General features: G+C 42.5%; 2 protein-coding genes across 9 annotated transcripts; one reads left to right on the top strand and one right to left on the bottom strand.

Annotated features, from left to right (window-relative positions):
- Positions 1 to 333: 333 nt before the first annotated feature.
- LOC147049127 (uncharacterized) lies at positions 334 to 3,445 on the bottom strand. Of its 2 annotated transcripts, none has more exons than XM_085924912.1 (6): positions 3,275 to 3,445; positions 1,862 to 1,936; positions 1,485 to 1,523; positions 1,176 to 1,337; positions 1,006 to 1,089; positions 334 to 930 (listed from the first exon to the last, which is right to left on the bottom strand). In XM_085924912.1, the coding sequence occupies exons 1-6, from the start codon at positions 3,317 to 3,319 to the stop codon at positions 499 to 501; spliced, it is 837 nt and encodes a 278-aa protein (XP_085781038.1). In that variant the 5' UTR covers positions 3,320 to 3,445; the 3' UTR covers positions 334 to 498. The 2 variants fall into 2 exon arrangements, with proteins under 2 accessions (XP_085781038.1, XP_085781037.1); XM_085924911.1 differs by lacking the exon at positions 3,275 to 3,445 and adding an exon at positions 2,194 to 2,439.
- Positions 1,864 to 20,081, top strand: LOC147049126 (growth/differentiation factor 11-like). 7 transcript variants are annotated; one of them, XM_085924910.1, is made up of 5 exons: positions 1,864 to 1,939; positions 3,286 to 4,726; positions 4,814 to 5,133; positions 15,130 to 15,503; positions 17,042 to 20,081. In XM_085924910.1, the coding sequence occupies exons 2-5, from the start codon at positions 4,719 to 4,721 to the stop codon at positions 17,420 to 17,422; spliced, it is 1,083 nt and encodes a 360-aa protein (XP_085781036.1). In that variant the 5' UTR covers positions 1,864 to 1,939; positions 3,286 to 4,718; the 3' UTR covers positions 17,423 to 20,081. The 7 variants fall into 7 exon arrangements, with proteins under 7 accessions (XP_085781036.1, XP_085781035.1, XP_085781031.1 ...); XM_085924905.1 differs by having other exon boundaries at positions 1,870 to 1,939; positions 3,286 to 3,345; positions 4,264 to 5,133; positions 17,042 to 20,080; XM_085924906.1 differs by having other exon boundaries at positions 1,891 to 2,012; positions 3,286 to 3,345; positions 4,264 to 5,133; positions 17,042 to 20,080.
- Positions 20,082 to 20,348: the final 267 nt, after the last annotated feature.

Below are 20,348 nucleotides of genomic sequence, written 5' to 3'. Positions count from 1 at the left end.
ATCAGACATGAAAACTTGACTGCAAATGTGCAACAAGCAGTCTTCCCCTGCAGACAGAGAGGGACTTCCTTTCCCTCGCTCACTCACGTTTGGTTCTAAAGGGAATGTTTTCAAAGCATAAATTTGTGAAAAGTGCAAATGCTGCCAATTCCCCCCTGAATCCTCAAAGTCAAGACATAAAAATACAACTGTTAAGTCACTCAGTCAGGCAGTGAATTGTGGTTCCCTTACTTTAAAATTGCATTTCGGTCAAGCCTCCCAAAAACTAAGCCCAAACTGTAGCCACAATGACTTATTGCAGACAAGTCGAGCACTTGTGTGGCTTAACTCTAGTTTCCCTGTATACACATTTTTATTTCTTGTTCAAGCAGCAGCTAAACATTTCTTGAAAGAGTATTAAAAAAGAGACAGGTAGTAAAGATACGATTGGCGAATAATCAGCTTGAGAACCACCGACAATGGCAGCTGTGAAAAAATGATGCATGGCTTCAGAATAAATTAAGACACGAGGCAGCTGTCATTTTGGGGCCCCTGGGACTCATTGGCGTCCTTACTCTCTGAGTCATGAGGCAGCTCCGGAGAGACGACGTCCTGCTCAGGAGTATCCGTAGATGCGTCCTCGTACATGCTCGCCGTGTCCGAGTCGCTCTTATCCGGGGACTGGTCTCGTCTGCCTTTGATAGGCCTCCGGTGCACCCCGTCCTCATGGAGCGGGTCGTCCAGGGCGAGGGAGGGGGCGCTGTTGGCCACCCACTTCACTTTGGTCACGACACTCCCCTCATCTGCCTTGGTCGGATGCGCATCCTCGCACGCAGCGGTCGCTGAGCTAAGTTGTGCTGTTTCCTGGGTCGGATCATCCATTTGACTTTCCCCTCCCTTTGCGTCTACTTCACTTTCATTTCTGTCCTCTGATACCAGAATATTTTTTTCCTGTGAAGAGAAAGCAAAATATCAGAATTTCGTTCTGGCAATATGGTAGCGCATTTGTGTTGAAAGTCACATGACCTCTTTTAATGTATCCACTTCCTGCATTAAGGAGTGGACCATACGCTCCAGTTTCTTCTTGGCCTCCCGCTCTCGCTCCAACTCCTGAAAGCAGACAGGCATGGTTTTTTTTTTTTTTTTTTTTTTTGTCACAAAGTCTTTAACCAAATGACCATGTTTGTGCCACGCACCATATTAGCCTGTCCAACCTCCCTCTGGGTTTCGGCCAGCAGCTCCTCCACACCCTCCAGCGTGTCCTGCAGGACGTCCACCTGGAACAACAGAGCCTCGCGCTCTACCTCCAGCCCACGCAGCTCGTGCATCGCCTCGTCGTAACTGGCCTGCAGCTCCAGCTACACAACAGACACGGTAAGAAAATCAGTGTGGGTTAAATTCGCATGGCAGTGTGTGGGTGCTAGTGTGCGCTTAACAAGCTCTCAAGAAGGCGGGTCATCAGGGACATGATGGATAACTGCAAATTATATTTAATATATTCTCACCATCTCTGAGAGTCCCATTGGAATGTCCTGGTCCGATTGCTGGGGGGGAAAAAAAACAATTAAATAATAATTGGTTGCTCCAGCACAGCAATGTTCTTTCACAGGAACTGTCAGATGCTCAAATGCACGTGCGATTGTCCCTCTTTTCGCATAATGACAAAGCAAACACAGCAAGATCTTTTGTAGACAACCTACACTGCAGGTGAAAACTTTTTAAGATTGGATTTGAAGACATCTTTTGTGACAAAGGTCCTGGAATTTCTTTGACACTTCATACAGCACTGTACTCACAAACTCCAAATGACGCTTAGCTTTAATGTACGAGTTTGGTACAGGCCAAAGATTCATGTCGCTCTTCTTGGACTGCAGCTCCTTACCTGGCTCTCAGACCTCCTTTTCAGGGTCCCGGGTCGGCTGTCACTTCGTGTCAAACGCCTGGATGAGCTCTCAGCCTGGTGAACGCACGCACACGCACAGCACTTAACATCTCGACGTGAGCATTAGTCAACACGGCAGCGCAGCTAACTGGTATGAGGAAGTAGGTTGAAACCAATATGTTAATGTCTCACGGAAGACATTAACCACTACAATAATGATCACTTTCTAGCCGACTACATCAAGTGAAGTTGAACTATTTCAACAAACCGAACGACTCATTGGAGTTACAAAAAAAAAAAAAAAGCCGCTGATTGTCTTTCTCTCCGCTCACCTCCTTTATGATACTACGGAGTGATTCATCCTCGCTACGCGAAAACGTCCGCTTCTTTGGAGACCCATTGTTGTCCAGAGTAACTGAAAGCATTTTGTATATCTATACACACAAGTGGTGTTTATATAAGACAGACACCCCCGAGCTCAAGCGGTGCGTGTTTCTCCTACGTAACAGTAACAGTCAGTGCGGCTGCTAAGTAACAGTACCGTGACAAAGCCCGACCCAGTTAAGTACGGAGAGCCACCAGGGACAAAACACATCTGACGCTCACAAACCTGCTACTCAAACGATTAACAATATAAAAAAACGAAATATGAATAGATTAAAGTTGATCAAATTATTAAAGTTAATAAATACATGATTAAAGTTAAACTGCGAATTTATCAAGTACTCCATATTCATATGACTGCAGTGTATACTTCGAGTGAGAGGATTTAGATATTTTGCTGTCAACCAATGGCATTGATATGATTTCTTTAAAACAAATCACACTGAAAGGCTAAATGACTAAGTGTTTGAGAATCTTTACAGAAAATAGGAAAGGTCATCATGGAAAAAATATGACTCCCACCAATGCGCTTTCCAAGTGCCCCTGTCAGTCATGGGTCCTTAGAATCGGCGTTCCTCCCACATTGTAAAAACGTGCATGTTCGGTTCATTGAAGCCTCTTAATTGCCCATAGGTGTGAAGATGGGTGTGAATGGTTGTTTGTTTGTGTGGGTCCTGCCATTGGTGACCAGTCCAGGGTCAATGAGGGTAATGAGGATGCGCAGAATAGAATAAAATTATGGGTGGGGTTTATATTCACATCTGCCACTTTGTGTAAGGCGGTTAAGTGGCAAACAAACCGATCAGTGTTAAAGAATTTAGATAGTCTGGCTTAGAGCATATTAGAATAAAAAAAGGGAAATAAATGACAGCTGAGAGCGCAATTGCTCCACTTGACTTTCTCCTTTTTTTTTTTTTTACTTTAAATCGATTATAAATCCTTAGGGAGAATTGTTGTTGCTGCTGCAGTTTATTATTATTATTATTATTATTATTATTATTATTATTATTATTATTATTATTTACATACTTGTCTTTCAGCAAACTGCTGGTCTGGCACCTTGGGTCGAAGCATGTTCTTTCTACCTGATACCTGCTACAGTAAGTGCACAGCTACACACAGTGACGTCATCCTTGGGTTCATCCTAATTATTTATATTTCATTAAATGTAAATTTTAAAATTGTCTTCAACTCCAAAGGAGATATGCAAAGACCAATAACAGGTAGTGGCGTTTTGCTGCATCTGTTACTCTTTGTGAAGCAATTGAGTCACATAGGTGACGTCGTATTATAAAATATCATTATTCTGCAAGTCCTTTTTATAGTCGTGCATAAAGGTAATTGAATGCAATGTCACGTCATAAATTGTATCAAAGGAAAAAACGACTCGTCGTGGGTTTACGAGTCTTTCTTTATTCTCCCAGCAGATGTCACTGGTGGGTCAAAATTTGCCCGCACTGTACATTACGAGCATCTTCCTGAGCTATAACAACTTTTAGTATGCTACAGAACAGTGCATTCAAAGCAAACCCTGACATTTTATACACGTGTTGGTGTTTTAAAGTCAAAAGTTTGAGACTTAATAGGAAAACAAATGAGTCAAATAACTGAGCATTTGAGGTAATTCAAAAGTTAAGTCTAAAGATAGTTATTGACTTATACAATGACTGTATTTACCATTTGTTTTGTTTTTGTGAGTAAACAATACTGTTAACTCAATCAGCATGATTTTGACACGCCATTTGAAAACTTATGCAACTGATTGGGCTGCAGGGAGGGAAAACTTGAGGAGTATAGATAATTACATTCAATGATTTGCTTATATTAATTTGTTTGGAGGAACACGGAGAGAGTCTAACTGCAACACATGATAAAACAATCCAAATTTATTTTTCCACCGTGAGAAGAAATGAGCCATAGACTGTTGAAAAAAAAAACCCATAATTATACATAAGAATTTTGTCTAATAAGAGACCTTACACCCTCCCTTCGCTCTGTCCCTCTTGACTTGGTGACAGACCTAAAAGCCTTTTGTTGCCATCTTAGCCAATGGAGACGGATGACGACAGCGGGCAGCTGAGATATATAAAGAGCACCCTTTTTGACCGCACTTGCACATTTTCCAGTGACACTTCTGCACACTCACACACCTCCATGGACTGAAACTATAGTACAGACGACGCCAAAAGCAACCATCATACACGTGATCGGGCTATGCATTCATCTGATAGAAATTTGGTCAACTTGCAATAAAGACCCCACTGGAACGCAACCCCCCCCCCCCCCCCCCCCCATCCACCCCCCGACTGCAAAAAGACTACTTCTCGGTGTTGGATTAGATGCCACTCTGGTAGGATAAAGACAGGAGCGACGCACAGCCAAGAGAGGGGATTTAACCGGTAACGTGAGTTAAACAACAAAAAGGAAACCAGCAACAAAAAAAAGTTGCATTGCCTGGTGTCCACGCATCGTCATGTCGAGGTATAACTTCTTATTGTGCTTGATGGTGCTCATTTCCCTGGGACAGTCGGGGAGCGATGAGCCCAATCTGCTGCTGCCTCCCGCCAGCGAGACGCCCACGGATGCCGGCCCGTCACTCCTGGATGAGGACGCCGGTTCCCACGAGTGCTCCGCCTGCGTTTGGAGGGAACAAAGTAAAGTGCTGAGGCTGGAGACCATCAAGTCGCAGATCTTGAGCAAGCTGCGTCTGAAGCAGGCGCCCAACATCAGCCGGGAGGTGGTCAACCAACTGCTGCCTAAGGCGCCCCCACTCCAGCAGCTCCTGGACCATCATGATTTCCAGGGAGACGCGTCCTCCCAGGATGAGTTTATGGAGGAGGATGAGTACCACGCCACCACGGAGTCCGTCATCACCATGGCTTCTGAGCGTGAGTAATACTTTTTTTTTTACTTCACGACTTCCGACACGCGCACCGTGCGTAATTACGCAATGGTGCCGATTTTTTCCTCACCTGAGTTTCATGTGCCTCATTCGAGTTAGACACCTCGTGACACTTTTTTTTTTTTGCTGCATTCAGAAAGACCTTGGCTAATTGGCTCAATCAGCTGTTGGTGGCAGCTGTCAAAGAGGTAATACGCGTGAAGCTGATCAATATTCAGCCAGCCTGATGACCCTTGTCTCTATGAAGCAGAAGGCAGCTTCAACATGGCCCGATGGACTTTTTGTTTCCGCGGTGCAAACAATCACTTTGCTAATAATGATGAGGAAGGAGGACGATGGTGACGATGATGGTCCGCCTGGCGTGCGCGCGCGCGCGCGTGTGCGCGTGCGTTTGGAGCACGCAGCTGCTCTCGAGTCCACCTCCTGCTGCTGTCAGCGTGTGGAAAGCTTCCCTCTTGTTTCACCTCGTTTATGTGTGCGAACGCATGACAAAGCAGCCCGAATGTCAAGTGCATTATTAATGATTACGCGACTCTAAATGCGGGGAGTTATGACGACAAAAGCGAGCGGACGAACAATTTGCTGGCTCTCTTCTCGTTTGCCATGAACCCAAATGATAAACCGCATTGAGCCCCCCTAGGAGACATTTGATAAAATTACTGTTGAACCCTGGCAGCTGTGCTCTATCGCTCTTTTATAGGAGCCTCTACCGGTCTCCCTGCTGTTCATCACAGTGAGAAAAAGTGTGTCCAAAAAGCTGCCATTGTTCCCCTCATGCAGCGTCCCCCCCGCCCCCCCTCCCTCCCTTTTCCTCGGCCGCACTTGCCTTTTTAAATGCGAAGTTTATAGGCACAGCTCGTTTTTTCCACCGCGGGTACACAAAGACGGAGAAGCACTCGGGGTCGAGGGGAGTGTGTGACCTTTTCCTGCTGGATCGTGGGGTTCAACAACATTTACACACGTAATATATTCTGCACAAGGCGGATAAAACACGCCCCAAATAATCAGCTTGTACAAGCCGTTGAACAAAGATGGCCTAGTGGGGCTCATGTGTTCCAAATGTCATTTAATATACCCTTTCTCTCTGACTTTAATTTTACCTATCCTTTCCTTACGAGGCTCGTGGGATTAACAGAAATTGTTCATTGCCTGTCAAAAATGTTTTGGCAACCCTTTGCTTCTATACATAACACAACCAATAATAATAATAATAAAAAATAAAAGAAATAAAAGCATTACATTGCATGGCAAAGTCACTGAAATTTGGTCTCCAGCATTTCTGTGCGGATCCAGAGGATGTCATCCACATCACAGTATCACAAGATTTAATTTACTTTCTGCTGAGTTTCAGAGTCAGCTGGCATTATTTTGAAGTAGCATCTTAAAAATCAACATTTTTATAATGTTGGTCACACACTTTTCTCACATAAATCCCCCTAATATTTCTGTCCATGGTAGCTAGAAGCACAAACGCCACCCATGCACTCCGAAATGAATTTTATCCTACCCAATTGGTCTTAGCACATTTTTAAAAACTTGTGTGTACAAATCTGAGTTGTTGTATGATAAAAAAAAAAAAGAAAAAAAGACAGCTGTATTGTAGTTATGTTTTCCCGCCAGTGTTTACAATTTTGGAATTTTGAAATGTGCGTCAAACCACCTTTATACCAAAAAGAGATTCCTAAAATGATTTTAGGCCACCTTCTCAAGACATAAATAATCTTCATAGATCTTCTCGTATGCGTGTGACGTCTGTGCTCTATCTGTCATGTCTCAGCACTTCCGCTTCACATCAGCTGCAGTTTTCATCATCTGCTGCTTCTCCCCCACATACCACCTGCCCTCCCCCTCCCCACCTTACCTCCTCTATCATCCCTCCTCCTCTCCGGTACCCACGGAAGAGTTAAAAGGAGTGCATCTTTTTTTTTCCGCCTGTGGCGCCTTGGCGGGGTCCCACGGGATTAGAAGTGCCTTCCTTTTCTGTCTTTCTCTGATAGAAGAAGGATTTCAAACACTCTAGTGTTCTGCGCGCACGTCAAACCCAATCACCCTTTCACGCTGGCTGCCTTTGAAGGTCCTTTGTGGGTTCACACAGTACATACTGAAATGGACCTGTGCCAGAGTTGCTTCTTAGTATTCACTCAAGGTACGTGTGGGTGCCGCAGTGGGGGTTTACCGGGTCCATGCTACCGAGTGGATAATTACGATGAAATTTCAGTACAGCTATTTTTATCACGCAGCGGCACTTAACGTACTTAAAACATCCACCTCCATACAGTATGCTCTGGCTGACTTACATTCCGTGACTTAACCATGACGTGTAAAGCAGTTCAAAGCGCTCTCGGTCTTTATTAGTATGAATTATTTTTGGAGGTTTTTGCTCGGGGGCTTGTCATTTAGGCTTGTCATCGATGTAGCAATAGTTTGACACACTTTGAAAATTTTTTCTACTATTTAGGTACCACCACAATGGATTTGAAATGAATCAAATAAGGTGAAGACATTCAGTTTGCCGGCCTTTTCATCCAAATCAGGGGAACGGTGTAGGAATTATTTTACGCCTCCTACAAAAGTAATGGGACAAATAAACAATCATAAATCAAAGTTTCACTTTTCAGCACTTGGTTGCAAATCCTTTGCAGTCAATTACAGGCTGAAGTCTGGAATGCGTAAACATTACCAGACACTGGATTTGGTTTTAGGTGATGCTCTACCAGGCCTCTAACTTTAACTAGCTTGTTCTTGTGGCATTTTGTGAAATACATACCCAATCGATTGAGGTCAGGTGATTGACTTTGTCATTGCATAATGTTCCAATTCTTTGAATAACAAAAACAAACAAACTCAGTTCAGGTGATTGACTTGGCCATTACATAATGTTCCAATTCTTTGAATGAAAAAAACAAACATGTTGCTTGATTTTGCAGTATGCTTTGCGGCATTGCACATCTGGACTGTAAAGTGCAATTCACTTCATTCTGAAGCATTTGGATATAATATGAGCAGATATTATCCTGCACAGTTGATCTGACTTGGATGTAGAGACACTCAAAACGTAAAAGTCTGCAGTTATTTGTTTTGTTTCTAATGCATTGTGGTGAAGATGTTTCGAATTCGATCAATAAGAATTGTGCCCATGCCCTAATATTTAATATTTTGGAACACACCCGAAAAACATGACATTGTACAATTGTTAAGAGTGAGAATTGTGCTAGGAAATCACATTTTGGATCACATTTGCGGAAATATTTCAGTTGCTGTAAGAACTCTTGTCTGATCAGTTCTTAGAGGATACAAATTCATTGGACAGTGTAAAGAGAAAAGACATATTTCGATTGAACACGACATGAATTGAATTTTCCCCTTGTCAAGTAAATGTCCAGCATGTCCGATGAGATGTAGTGCAACCACAGGTGCATTTGTACGTGAAATACATGCTCATAGAAATACATTAACATACAATGTTAGACTGGTGTCAACACACATGGACGCTAGAGCACACGCGCGCGCACAAACACACACAGTCGCACACACACTCAAGAGAAAAGTTCTCCTATTGACAAAAAGGGTCACAGAGTTCACAGCTATGTGATATATTGAAGAGGAGACTATTAACCTCATCAGGTCTCTTTCTTTGGCAGCAAAGACAAACCGGTAGTAACTTGAACACTTATCCCCCACCACACACACATGCACCAACCACTCCCACAAAAAAAACAAGTCTTTTATAGTGTTGACCCTATAAAAGGGTCATTTCCTGAAGGTGCAGGAACCATAAAAATTAAGAGGGAGAGCGCTAAAAGGACAGAGCAGAAGAAGCCGGACACTCTGGCTTCGACTCACCGGTCGCTATTTGCGGCAAGTGGGTGACTATGTGAGGTTTTTATAGATTTATTTATTCCACCGAGGTCTCAGTTTGACGATGACACTTGCTCGTCTTGCCATCAATGGCTGGACTCCGAGGGGAAGATTGCCGCTGAATTGTTTAGCCGCCGGAGCACGACCGCTTTGTTTAAAAAGAAGTAAAAAGTCAAGAAAGGTCCGCGGTACTGTGGAAATTGCACAACATACTGTCAACTTTATGGCTAATAAAATTTCAAAGGGACCAAAGTGTATTAATACAAGGACAAAATTTCCCCAGGACCTCAGGAATCTCGCTCCCTCCACCCTCCTTCCTCTCTTCCCACGCTCCTCTGGACTAGTCCCTATGGGCCGCTTTCTCCCGCTATACTTGCAAATTTAGCATTAGCATTTAGCGCACGCTTGAGCAAAATATCAATATTAGGATACGCTCAAATATGTTTCGGCGGTGCCGTGTGTAGCTGAGGAGAGTGGACACGTTTTGCTAGCTTTGGCTGCTCGGCTCCTCTGAAAAACATTTTGGGAGTGTGTGATGGAGTTAGGTGCATCTTGACTCATGCTGTGCGTACAAAAGGGGTGGAGGAATGAAGGCAGTGAGTCCACGGGGAGCTACAAGCAGCTCGGCTCTACCCTAAAGGGACAGAATTCATGGAAGGCTTTTATAGGTACACTTAAAAAGGCTTGAAACAGATGTTTGGTTTCACTAATAAAGGAAATAATTACTTCGGAGCAGTAATTAAGCCTTGCGTAGGGATGCGGCAGGAGGGGTGGTGGGGGGTTGAGAAGATAAAATAGAGATCATTGAGGGATTATTGTTGATGGATGCATTCAGCCTCTGTGTGGTCGTATGGGCAAGGCATCGGTTTATGGTGGAATCCATTAAAATTAAGAGGCGTTTAAGCAGGGGAAATGCAGTGTGGGCATAATGTCGGATCCTCCGAGGGGAGGGAGCAAATGTGTTGGAAGGAAGCACAATTAACGGCAGATTACCTCATTTTTATCCCATGAAAATTTAATTCGCTTGGTTTCAGCGGCAAAAAGGGGAGCAGCCTTTTGGTGTATTTATCACCGCGTCAAACTCTGACTTCCATTATGAACCTTATGGAGATGCATGGCCCAGTTATGTTTTAAGGAGTTTGACTTAGGTGATGGAACATACGCTTTAATAAAGATCTTCAACCAGCATTAGAGAGATACGATTTCATGAAATCATTCCCTTGCCCAATTTTGAGTTAATATCTTTTTTTTTTCAATGGATATCCTTTAGCTGGACATGAGAGAAAAATGAATAGCACATTTAAAATGTAATGTCGCGAGGTATTAACAAAAAAATGATACTTATTTACATTGGAAAAAAAACATTTCTGTGTAGTCATAGTTGAAAAGAATGCTCATAAATTAGGAATATTCTTTGAAAGTATTCATTTGTAATAATCCCCAGAACAGGCATGAAAACCCCAACACCTGTTTTTTTATTAACTTAATATAATTTGGTTAGCTCATGAAACACCGAAATTAAGAACAGCACTTTCTTACTGTATATGCCAGCATATAAAAAGTTTGGGAAACAGAGCGGGGACCTGACATTAACGCTTCACACCCAAACACAGGCGGTGAGAGAGAGTAGTGTGCTTTCTGCTGTCCAGCTGGCCACCTTATTGCAGTTCACTGCACCCCCTCCCTCCAAAAAAAAAAAAAAATCATCCCTCCATCCCCCCTGCTGGAAATGCGCCGGTGCCTCCAAACGAAAGCACATCTTAAAAAGGCTCTAAAAACTTAGCTCCAAGTGAGTCGAGGAGTCCTTTGCCTCCGTTTGGAGTCAGCTATGGTGTTTGCGGTGTATTTTTGTGTTGTTCCATGTTTCTCTGTGTGTGTGTTTGTGTGCACTCAGCTAGAACAGGCAGCATTAGGAGGTGTCTTTTGTTGCTCCTGCGGGGCTACTGTGCTCAGTCCTAATAGGAGTCTTGTGCCTGCCGTTGTCCCAAGGGAGGGCTTCTGAATGAGGGGGTCTAACTTCACACTCCCACCACACGCACACCCCCTCCCCCCACCACTCGCAGCTCAAGCCCGGCCTCCCCCACCACCTTCCTCCATCCCTGGGGACTGGCCGAGAGACAAAGAGGGAGTGGGGCTGGGGTGGGATGGGATGTTTTGAGGGGGGTACACCGTGGCCCCTGTCTTATTAGAAGGGTCGTGAACGTGTCACGATGATTAATATGCCGAGGTGCGCGGGGATACCCTAGAGTCACATTTATTCAACATGACGGCTGCATTTCCCATTAAGGAAAGAAAATATAGATATATAGATATGCAAATGAAAGTCAGATCTAGATTTATATCATGATGTGCCGTCCATTTGGACATTAACAATAGATGACCGTTTTGTTGTGTGGTTTCACCTGGACGGACGGCCTCGTGGATAAAATATAATCACAGCTGCCTTCATGATTAACAAGTGAAAGGCTGGAAGAGTAAAAGTCATTTTATCACCTCAATAAAGTTACATATGCGTAATTATTTTGAAAACCGTACTCCCTGATACTATATATATATATATATATATATATATATATATATATATATATATATATATATATATATATATATATATATATATATAATTCAGGAATGGGCTGGATCTGTATTCTTATCATAGTGACATTCCAGAAGTTGCCATTAGGCAGCTTTTCTTAGTGTTAAAAGAAAAATGTCATACAAATATGAAACACAATCTCAACTTTAAAGTCTTGTAACCATTTTTATTGTGGAACTGCAGCCGGACATGTTTTTTAACAATTTACTAGCTCAACTCTAGCGCAATGTTAGTCCATGTGGCTTTTTAAAATGCCCTGCGTCTCATATTAAAAGGAACAGCTTGCTGAATAAAGACCTTATTTTCTACACGTCTACCGGTACTTGCATGTATGGACGGCTGTGGGCTAACTGTGCATCACAGGTACCCAGAGAGTCAACCAGATGCTTGATAGGCTTACCTGAAGGCCTGCTGCGCTTCGGCAGTAAAATTCATGCGCTGCATATTCTGCAATTACACCGCGGGGAAATAAGCTGCCGTTGTAATGAAACATGGCCAGGAAAGGCAAACAAGGCTATTTCCTTTGTAAAAACACAGCATCTGTTAATACTTTTCTTGACATGTTGATGTTATGTAAATTGAAAGCAGTGCTGTCGTTTTAGAGGATCTATATGAAATGGATGAAGGACAATGTTATTGTGATTTTTGTTTTGGTTTGAAAAGGTCCTAAACTAAGTAGTATGACTAGAAATGTGTACGCTAGGCCAGTAGTTTGCTGTGTTTAGGAAAGTACGGCTCGGGGTCACGTACTGTTTCTGACTGGCCCCTCATGATGTCAAAATAATATGTGTTGCTTTTATTTGGAAGGTTGTGCTTTCATTTTTATTTGCACTCGTGTGTCAGCGTTTTTATTAAAAGCTGAGGTTGGCATGTCGCCTTGCTGTTACAAGCGTCGCAGTTTCTGATGTGGTAAAATTGATTGCTCCACCCCATAGCCTCCAAATAAATGTATATAAAAGCTATGTCAGAAAAATTGCAGGACTGGTGACATAAAATAAATCCTGAATTTCCCTCTATGACCCCAATGAACTTGGCAAAAGAGGGAGATTTTTTTTTAATATTTACACCATAAAGGTGCTGCTGTGAGATCTGTTAGCAAAAGTTGACATTTTCAGGCTCCAATATGATACAATACTTTATTTTTTTTTTTAAACGTTTCCAGCTTAAAAAAATCAAAAAAAAGTTATATAAATGCCCCTATTTGTTGATTTGCCTTCAGCGAAGTGTTCTCTCGAGTGGTGCTGAATGCAAACATTGATCCTACAAAATACCATTTGTCAGTTGTAAATCAGTTTGAAAAAAAAAAAAGTCTAGAATTCAATTTGGGAAATGAAACACAAATGAGGTTCAATGTGCAATGGCAAAGGCCTTCAGGTCTCCCGCTGCTTTTCTGTGCTTTACAAGCAAAACTCGCCGGCTTTCCCCAAGTGAAACACTCTGCCAAAATGTGCTGTGTAATAAAGCTGGAGGCATTCCTCTTCCTCCTCCCCCTCCTCCTCCTCCTCCTCCTCCTCGTTCTCCTCCTACTAGAGCACTTACAAGATCTATAAAGACACAAATTGAATTCATCAATGAAGTCATTGTTTGACATGACGTTGCTCATATGTTGGGCATGTGTGTTTAATAAAGCTCCTAAGTGATTGACTTGTGCTTCTCACATTACTTCTACAGGAGAACAACTCCATCTTTGCAATCTTTGGCGCCTTGTTTGCTTTGAACAAAAGCAAACTGTTGCCGCCACCATCGATCCAAAACAACAACTTAGTCATCGTTAAGTAAACCTCGAAATCATTCATTGGCAGTTCCGTGCTGATGAGCAAACGCGTTAATTAACGTGACCTCGGCAAGCCACCGAAAAGGAACATATTGTTTGTCCAGCGTGAGACACTGTATTATTTACGCGCTCTAACGACTCGGCCTGGACATACAGGCTGAAGGATTACGTCTGTCCCCCGGCTTGGCCCTTAATCAACAGTGGCTTGGACTCTTCTAATGGACAATGTGTGGCCATAATTTAATTATGACTCTTGCTAAGTGTAAAAAAAAATCAAAAAAAAATCAGGCAGTGTTCTCCCCTCCTCAGTGCTTTTGTCCCCCACCCTAATCAAAACAAAAACAAATAGCAGGCCTACCGGGCTCACTTACGCGCTACTGATTTCCAACGATTGTGTTGAAAAGGCACGTTGCGAAAAAAAGACATATTAGCATTGCCATAGGCTCGACCTTGACCTTCAAACTCAATCTGGCTATTAGGTGTCACCCCTCCCCAGCACCCCTGAGATGTAAAGAGGCTGACGGTTTTGACCCCTGATCCCATTTCTTAACTAGGCTGAGGTGCCAAATAACCTTTTGATCCAGGAAGCATTTGCAGGTTACCCGAGCAACCTCCGATTGAGCAATGATTGACAAGTCCATGCACATTTTATCTTTTCTTTATCTGACAACAGTCCATTGGCAAACAAATGACAGTACGTGACAGTTTATTCACTTATGTCCGTCAAATACGCTCAAGCCCAAATGGACAGCTAAAATATTCTATTGTACTCTGTTAGCGCATTATTATGCCTGCTAGATGCGGAATAAATTTCCCTTTATAAATGAACACTTTACATGGAAATGAATGTATGAATGCAATAGATGGATGTCATTATATCAGATGGAGCTCTATGTAAATGAGCCGCTGTGCACATTTGACATGTGGTGCCAATCGCCGAAAACACGAGGGGATCATGAAAGGAATAAATCTGCCTATTTGATGACACCTCATGTTCTTTGACACGTGCACCTTAATCCCAGGCCAAAGTGGATTTGCTACTAGGCAGAGCGGCTGGAGAAAAAAATCCAAATAAATGACGTAATTTTACTTTTTTTTTTTTTATAGGGGTAGACCATTTCATTATAACTGACCCAGGGGAATCTAAGGTTACCATCTGGCCATTGGCCAGCATCACTGATTCTTGTTTTAATATGCAAATGGTTTTTCTTTTCTTTTTTTTTTTAAGGGAGGCCACATGTAATCACAATTGGAACTCGTCTCAATTGACAGGGACAAAAAGGTTTGCATAGCCTTGCATGTGCAAATAAAATATGAGTGCAAGTGACAGTCCGCTGAGTCATTTTATGTACAATTAAAAAGTTTGAGAAAAAATTCAATCAGAAATGTTGAATTTGTTGCATATACATCAGAGCTTATGTTGTGTTGACTTGCATGATGCAAGACTTGCCATCGATTAAAATGCAAACTATGATGGGAAATGACACTGAGTGGGGTTTTGGGTTGTTTACACAACTGTTGGTGTTCGAACTGGCAAAAGTCACCGACCGTGCTGTTACTGTCACAGTATTTTTATTAAAAAAAAAAAAAAAAAGTACCTCGCAGCAGGTGCACTGATACTTGGGGTGAAAAAAGTAGTAGCTCATAGCATCAAGCTCAGGGGTGAGACAAATATGGTCTGCCCCCCCGAACATTTACTTTACTGACCAACAACATGTTTATGTATATTAATAACTCCTCTCTCTCTTTCACAGCGGAGCCCCTGGTACAGGTGAATGGGAAACCGAGCTGCTGCTTCTTCAAGTTCAGCCCCAAACTCATGTTCACCAAGGTTCTGAAGGCCCAGCTGTGGGTGTACCTCCGGCCTCTGCAGCAGACTTCCACCGTTTACCTGCAAATACTGCGGCTCAAGCCTGTAACGGAGCAAGGAAGCCGCCACATCCGCATCCGCTCGCTGAAGATCGAGCTCAACTCCAGGGTGGGACACTGGCAAAGTATTGACTTCAAGCACGTGTTGCAGAACTGGTTCAAACAGCCCCACACCAACTGGGGAATCGACATCAACGCCTTTGATGAGAGCGGCAATGACCTGGCCGTTACCTCGCTGCGACCTGGGGAGGAGGGGCTGGTAAGGACCCTCAGACCTGTCCCAGGGACAAGAGATCCCCTCCAAGCAAAATTATGCCATATGTCTCAATTTATTACAAGGAGCCACATGATGTCATATTAACATATTACATATAGAATCACTCACTCACTCACTCACTCACTCACTCACTCACTCACTCACTCACTCACTCACTCACTCACTCACTCACTCACTCACTCACTCACTCACTCACTCAAGCCTTGCTGCTAAGCCACTATGTCAATTTAGGAGTTTGGAAGGAACCACATTTGGTAATATCAGTCAAAATTAGGAAATTATCAGATTTTTTTTTTTATTGACCCAAAAAGTTTAGAACAACACCAAATTGAATGATTGTGCTGAGCCATAACTTTTTGCCATCATCTTGGACAGTTAATTATTTCTATATGCGTTTGTGAACTGTTGTACAAACAAGACTGTCATGATTGTAACTTGTTCTTACTGCCCTCAAGTGGCCAGAAAAAAACGGATGTCGAATCTTACATCAAAACAGAGGATGATGTTTAATTTTGTTTTGAGTATTAGAAATGAAATCACTGACATGCTAAATAAGGCCTGCAAATAATTAGATACAAAAGGGACAAGTTAAATTATGTCCATAAAGGTGAATTTTAAATATTTTGTGCGTTAATGAGAGAGGACATGATTTTCACAAAGAATCGGCTCCACCAAATATTTGCCAGGTGCTTGTCACAGAGGTCATCTCTGGTGTCTTGGCCAATAAAACATTGTCCTCAGTGAACACAGCAGTGTCTATTATTATTCTTGAAGTAAAAAAAGAAAAGATCCAAAACAAAGCCAAGACCAAATAAGCAAAGAAAAAAGCAAAACGTTTCCAACCATCATCCTCTGGGATTTTACTTCAACAACAAGGACTCGAAAGGCCAAAAGTGGTTTCACCCCATTGGCCTTTCAGTTTATATCTTCTTCTTCATGCGTCACATCAAATTGATTGTCGTCCAGCTGGAATCACAGAGGGAAAGGGGGAAGCTTTGCAAAAAAAGTCACCCAATTTGGTGCAGCATTTTAGTAAGCAGTTAAGCTCGACATTGATAAGGACAATTGAAATGATAAAAAGGCGGCGATGTCAATGTCATGCAAGCGTACCTGATGAGATATCGCAAGATTCATGTCAGAAAATGAGCAAACCAAAGAATAATTTAAAGTCATGAATGTTTTGGGATGTGGGAAGACACCTATGATGGATTATTTGCAAAAATTTACATTGATATGATAGAGCAATTTTATTTCTTTATTTATTAGAATTAATAGTGAATTTTTAAAATGAATTCATATTGAACAATCACAATACTTGAAGTGAAATGTGTTATTTTCACTTTTGTGTTCATCGATGTTTTTTTTTAACCCTGATTTGAGTCGTCGATTTTCAGTAAGATATCCCAACACCATTCAATAGCTACTAGAGTTAATTTTCTTTTCACCATTCTTCATCAGTTGATTCCCTTTTCACCCCCTTTATAACCACCCGTTTCTCTCACTCCTCCCCCTGTTTCCAGCAGCCGTTCCTGGAAGTGAAGATTCTGGAGACGACCAAACGCTCTCGAAGAAACCTGGGCCTGGACTGCGACGAGCACTCCACCGAGTCCCGTTGCTGTCGCTACCCTCTGACGGTGGACTTCGAGGCCTTCGGCTGGGACTGGATCATCGCGCCCAAGCGCTACAAAGCCAACTATTGCTCGGGCCAGTGCGAGTACATGTTCATGCAAAAGTACCCGCACACTCACTTGGTGCAGCACGCCAACCCCCGCGGCTCGGCGGGGCCCTGCTGCACCCCCACTAAGATGTCGCCCATTAACATGCTCTACTTCAACGATAAGCAGCAGATTATCCATGGCAAGATTCCCGGGATGGTGGTGGATCGATGTGGCTGCTCTTAGGTTGAGGGGGGATGACGCGCTTGTGCACGTTCACCATTCCATCAAACCACCTTAAATGCAAATGGAAGCTCTCCCCTGGCACCAGAACCCATTCCTTGGCACCAGATTGAAAGAAAAAAAAAGATTACAAAAAAAAAACAAAGGGTTCCATTTGGTCAAATTCAAATGATTCTAACTTGTAGAAAGTTCTGTGTGAAATAGGAATCAAAAAAAGGGACCGAGTGATGGAAATACAGTACATGAAGTGAATGTGAGGTGCGGCTACAAAGAATAAGAACATGTTTGATTTCTGTTGTTGTGTTTTGAATGGCATCTTTGTGAAATGTCCATGTTGGTGGATGAAGATGACAGGAGACTTTTTTAGTTTCGAGACATTTTAGTTCACGGCACTCTTCTTCATGAGTGATCTACAAAAAAAAAAAAAGGGGGGGGGGGGGCAGACACTTCAACCGGAATCCACACCTACAAATTCGGTTCATTGCTGTTTACAGATGTCTAGAAATGTAACGTTTTGAAGAGATCCAAAAGCAAACCCTTAATCTATAACACCTTAGTGTGACATTCTCGCGTATCTACAAACCCTTTTCACTGCTGCTTTGATGTGTTTTATTTGGAGTCTTGTAAAAACTCCCAAAAAGCAAGAGCGTGAGTGGAAAGTATGGCTAGCTCTGCTAAAGCGGCTACTTCAGATAAACACTTAACTCTAAAATGATTCATATCTGGGTCAAGTCTCGAGTTGGTCAATTTGATGAATGGGTGTTGTTTAGCTACATAGGTTTATATTCTAAACATTCTTAGTTGCTTTTAAATCATTGGCATCCTTGCTGTGATGGGAGCTAAACGATAACCATTCAGCTAAACAACATTGCACTTGAAGTCAACATTTGGCTGAGGTATGAATCATTTGACGCTTTTACTGTACATCGGGAAGTGGAGCGTGCGGAAAATCTAACCTGGTGTAAATAAACAAAAATGTCCAAACTGGATCACTGAACATGAGCAAAATTAAGATCCAATCAAAAAGGATTAGATCATGCCACTAACCGCCATTTAGAAAACTGCATCCCTCCCCATCCCCCCCACCCAGCTCATTCTCATCGTGAAGAATTACTATTGTTAGTGCTTAAATACAGTAGAGGTTAGTACAGTATGCTCAAAGTGTGTCTTTGTCTCCTGGATGTCCTAGCAGAGATATCCATTTGTTGTAAACGAAAGCACTATGCTGTTGGATAAAGGAAGAGCCTTCTGACATTATTATATATAAATGATATATGTATATATTCAAAAGAAAAAAAGGCGTACGAAAACCTTTTTTGGGGGGGCACTCTACCTTACCAACAATAAATTTTGCACTATGGCATGAGGAGGTAAAGTGTTATTTTGTGTTTTTGACCAAGCACAAGCGAGCTTGGACAATGTAGCCTCAAAGAAACTAGTCAAGCTTCTGCTGAGGAACCATGCGGAGAAACTAGCAAGGTTATCACTCGTTTTGATGCCACCACACTCGTCCTGGCTTTTTGTCTGAAGCGGGGGCCTGTCCACTTCATATGCATTCAATCCATTTTGAATGTCAATCCAATTTGGACCCTGACGTCCTGTCCCGTGCCAGCGGCCTGAAAGGCCTCCTTTTCCGAACCAAGTCATCAACGTGTGTAATGAAAGTCTGCGTCGATGAATACAGAATGCTTTAACTGGAAATGGCCCGCACATCTACTTTATTACAAAGTTAGCGAGACTTTAGAGTCCGATTTGCCTTTGTTGTGTGTTTTAAAGGAAAGCGCCCATGTAAGAATGGGAGGAGTATCCAGGGATCGTTAGCCAAAGTAGAGGACGACATGTCTTGTGCTGTAACTTGTGTTGTTATCGCAGGAATTATGCTAGAACTTTTCAAAGGGAGGAAAATGCTGTTTGGGGCAGTGGTTGGAAAAGATTCAACTGGTTAATTGTCTATATTTATTAATATTAATTACAAAGTCTGTCTACCTCACTTTAGCATTCTTAAAAAAAACAAAAAAAAACAACAACAAGCTTTGAAAAATGGATTAAAATGTGCAAATGAACCCTCACGACCCCCAAAAAAAGAGAAGAAGAAAACCACAGGGTCCCCGTACTCTCAGGCTGGGATGGACTTCTTGACAGAATGACTGATGCTCACGTGTGATATCCGAAGATGGAATTAGCTGTGCCCGCCATGGCTTGACTATTGCGAAAGCCATTTTGAAACGTAGTCTTTGTATACTGGTATGTGTGCAAGTGTTTTCATAGAAATATATGAGAGTTAAAAAAAAAAAAAAAAGCCTCTATGTAAATAACAACCCGAATGTTGACATTTATGACGTTTTGGACAGGTTCACCGCTTCTAGTGTTTTTTCATTGCTCCATACTTTGTGTAGTTTGAAATAAATCACCCCAACGTTGTAGATTAATGGTTGTGCATATGAATAACTGTTCAATTGTTTTTGTTTTTTTTTGGTCTTTGTTGTTTATTATCATTTTTCTTTTGTACAATAAATCATTTATTTAGCTTATGAGATTGGTGGTTTACTCGTTGGTGTTATTTATTTTTTTGGGACGAGTTCGCCAGGAAAGTCTGAAACCGACCGATGATGTACGCACACGCTACTGGTGGCGCGGTAAATCCGTAAAGCGGGCAGCGGAGGTGGCAAGCGACGCATCCAGCGTGAGGCTAATTGGTGAAAGAAAGTGTTCAGAGGACAAAGGTTCAGTGTTGGGGTTGGAGTTGCCATTATTTGGATTTCATATAAGATCCAGCCTGACCCAATTAATATGCCACCTGATAGGAGGGCCTCTCATCAACCTGATTTAGAGAATCAATAGGAATGAGAGTGAGAGCGAAGCTCTTTACGGATGCAAACGGACAAAGACCACCCAGTACAAGCTCAGAGAGACCGATGCCAGCAATGAC

This window comes from Syngnathus leptorhynchus, chromosome 11 (genome assembly GCF_054491065.1).
Source record: "Syngnathus leptorhynchus isolate UIUO chromosome 11, UIUO_Slep, whole genome shotgun sequence".
NCBI classification, from domain to species: domain Eukaryota; kingdom Metazoa; phylum Chordata; class Actinopteri; order Syngnathiformes; family Syngnathidae; genus Syngnathus; species Syngnathus leptorhynchus.
The sequence above is the reverse complement of the archived record's forward strand: the minus strand, read 5'-3'. Positions and strand labels throughout refer to the sequence as shown.

Excerpts from the sequence above, each read along its gene's own strand:
- LOC147049126 (XM_085924905.1), top strand. The coding sequence starts at position 4,719 with ATGTCGAGGTATAACTTCTTATTGTGCTTGATGGTGCTCATTTCCCTG. Across the intron at positions 5,134-15,129 it reads CATCACCATGGCTTCTGAGC|CGGAGCCCCTGGTACAGGTG; the intron begins GTGAGTAATACT and ends TCTCTTTCACAG. Across the intron at positions 15,504-17,041 it reads GACCTGGGGAGGAGGGGCTG|CAGCCGTTCCTGGAAGTGAA; the intron begins GTAAGGACCCTC and ends CCCTGTTTCCAG.
- LOC147049127 (XM_085924911.1), bottom strand. The coding sequence starts at position 2,286 with ATGCTTTCAGTTACTCTGGACAACAATGGGTCTCCAAAGAAGCGGACG. Across the intron at positions 1,524-1,861 it reads AAAGGAGGTCTGAGAGCCAG|CAATCGGACCAGGACATTCC; the intron begins GTAAGGAGCTGC and ends TTTCCCCCCCAG. Across the intron at positions 1,090-1,175 it reads AGGTTGGACAGGCTAATATG|GAGTTGGAGCGAGAGCGGGA; the intron begins GTGCGTGGCACA and ends GTCTGCTTTCAG.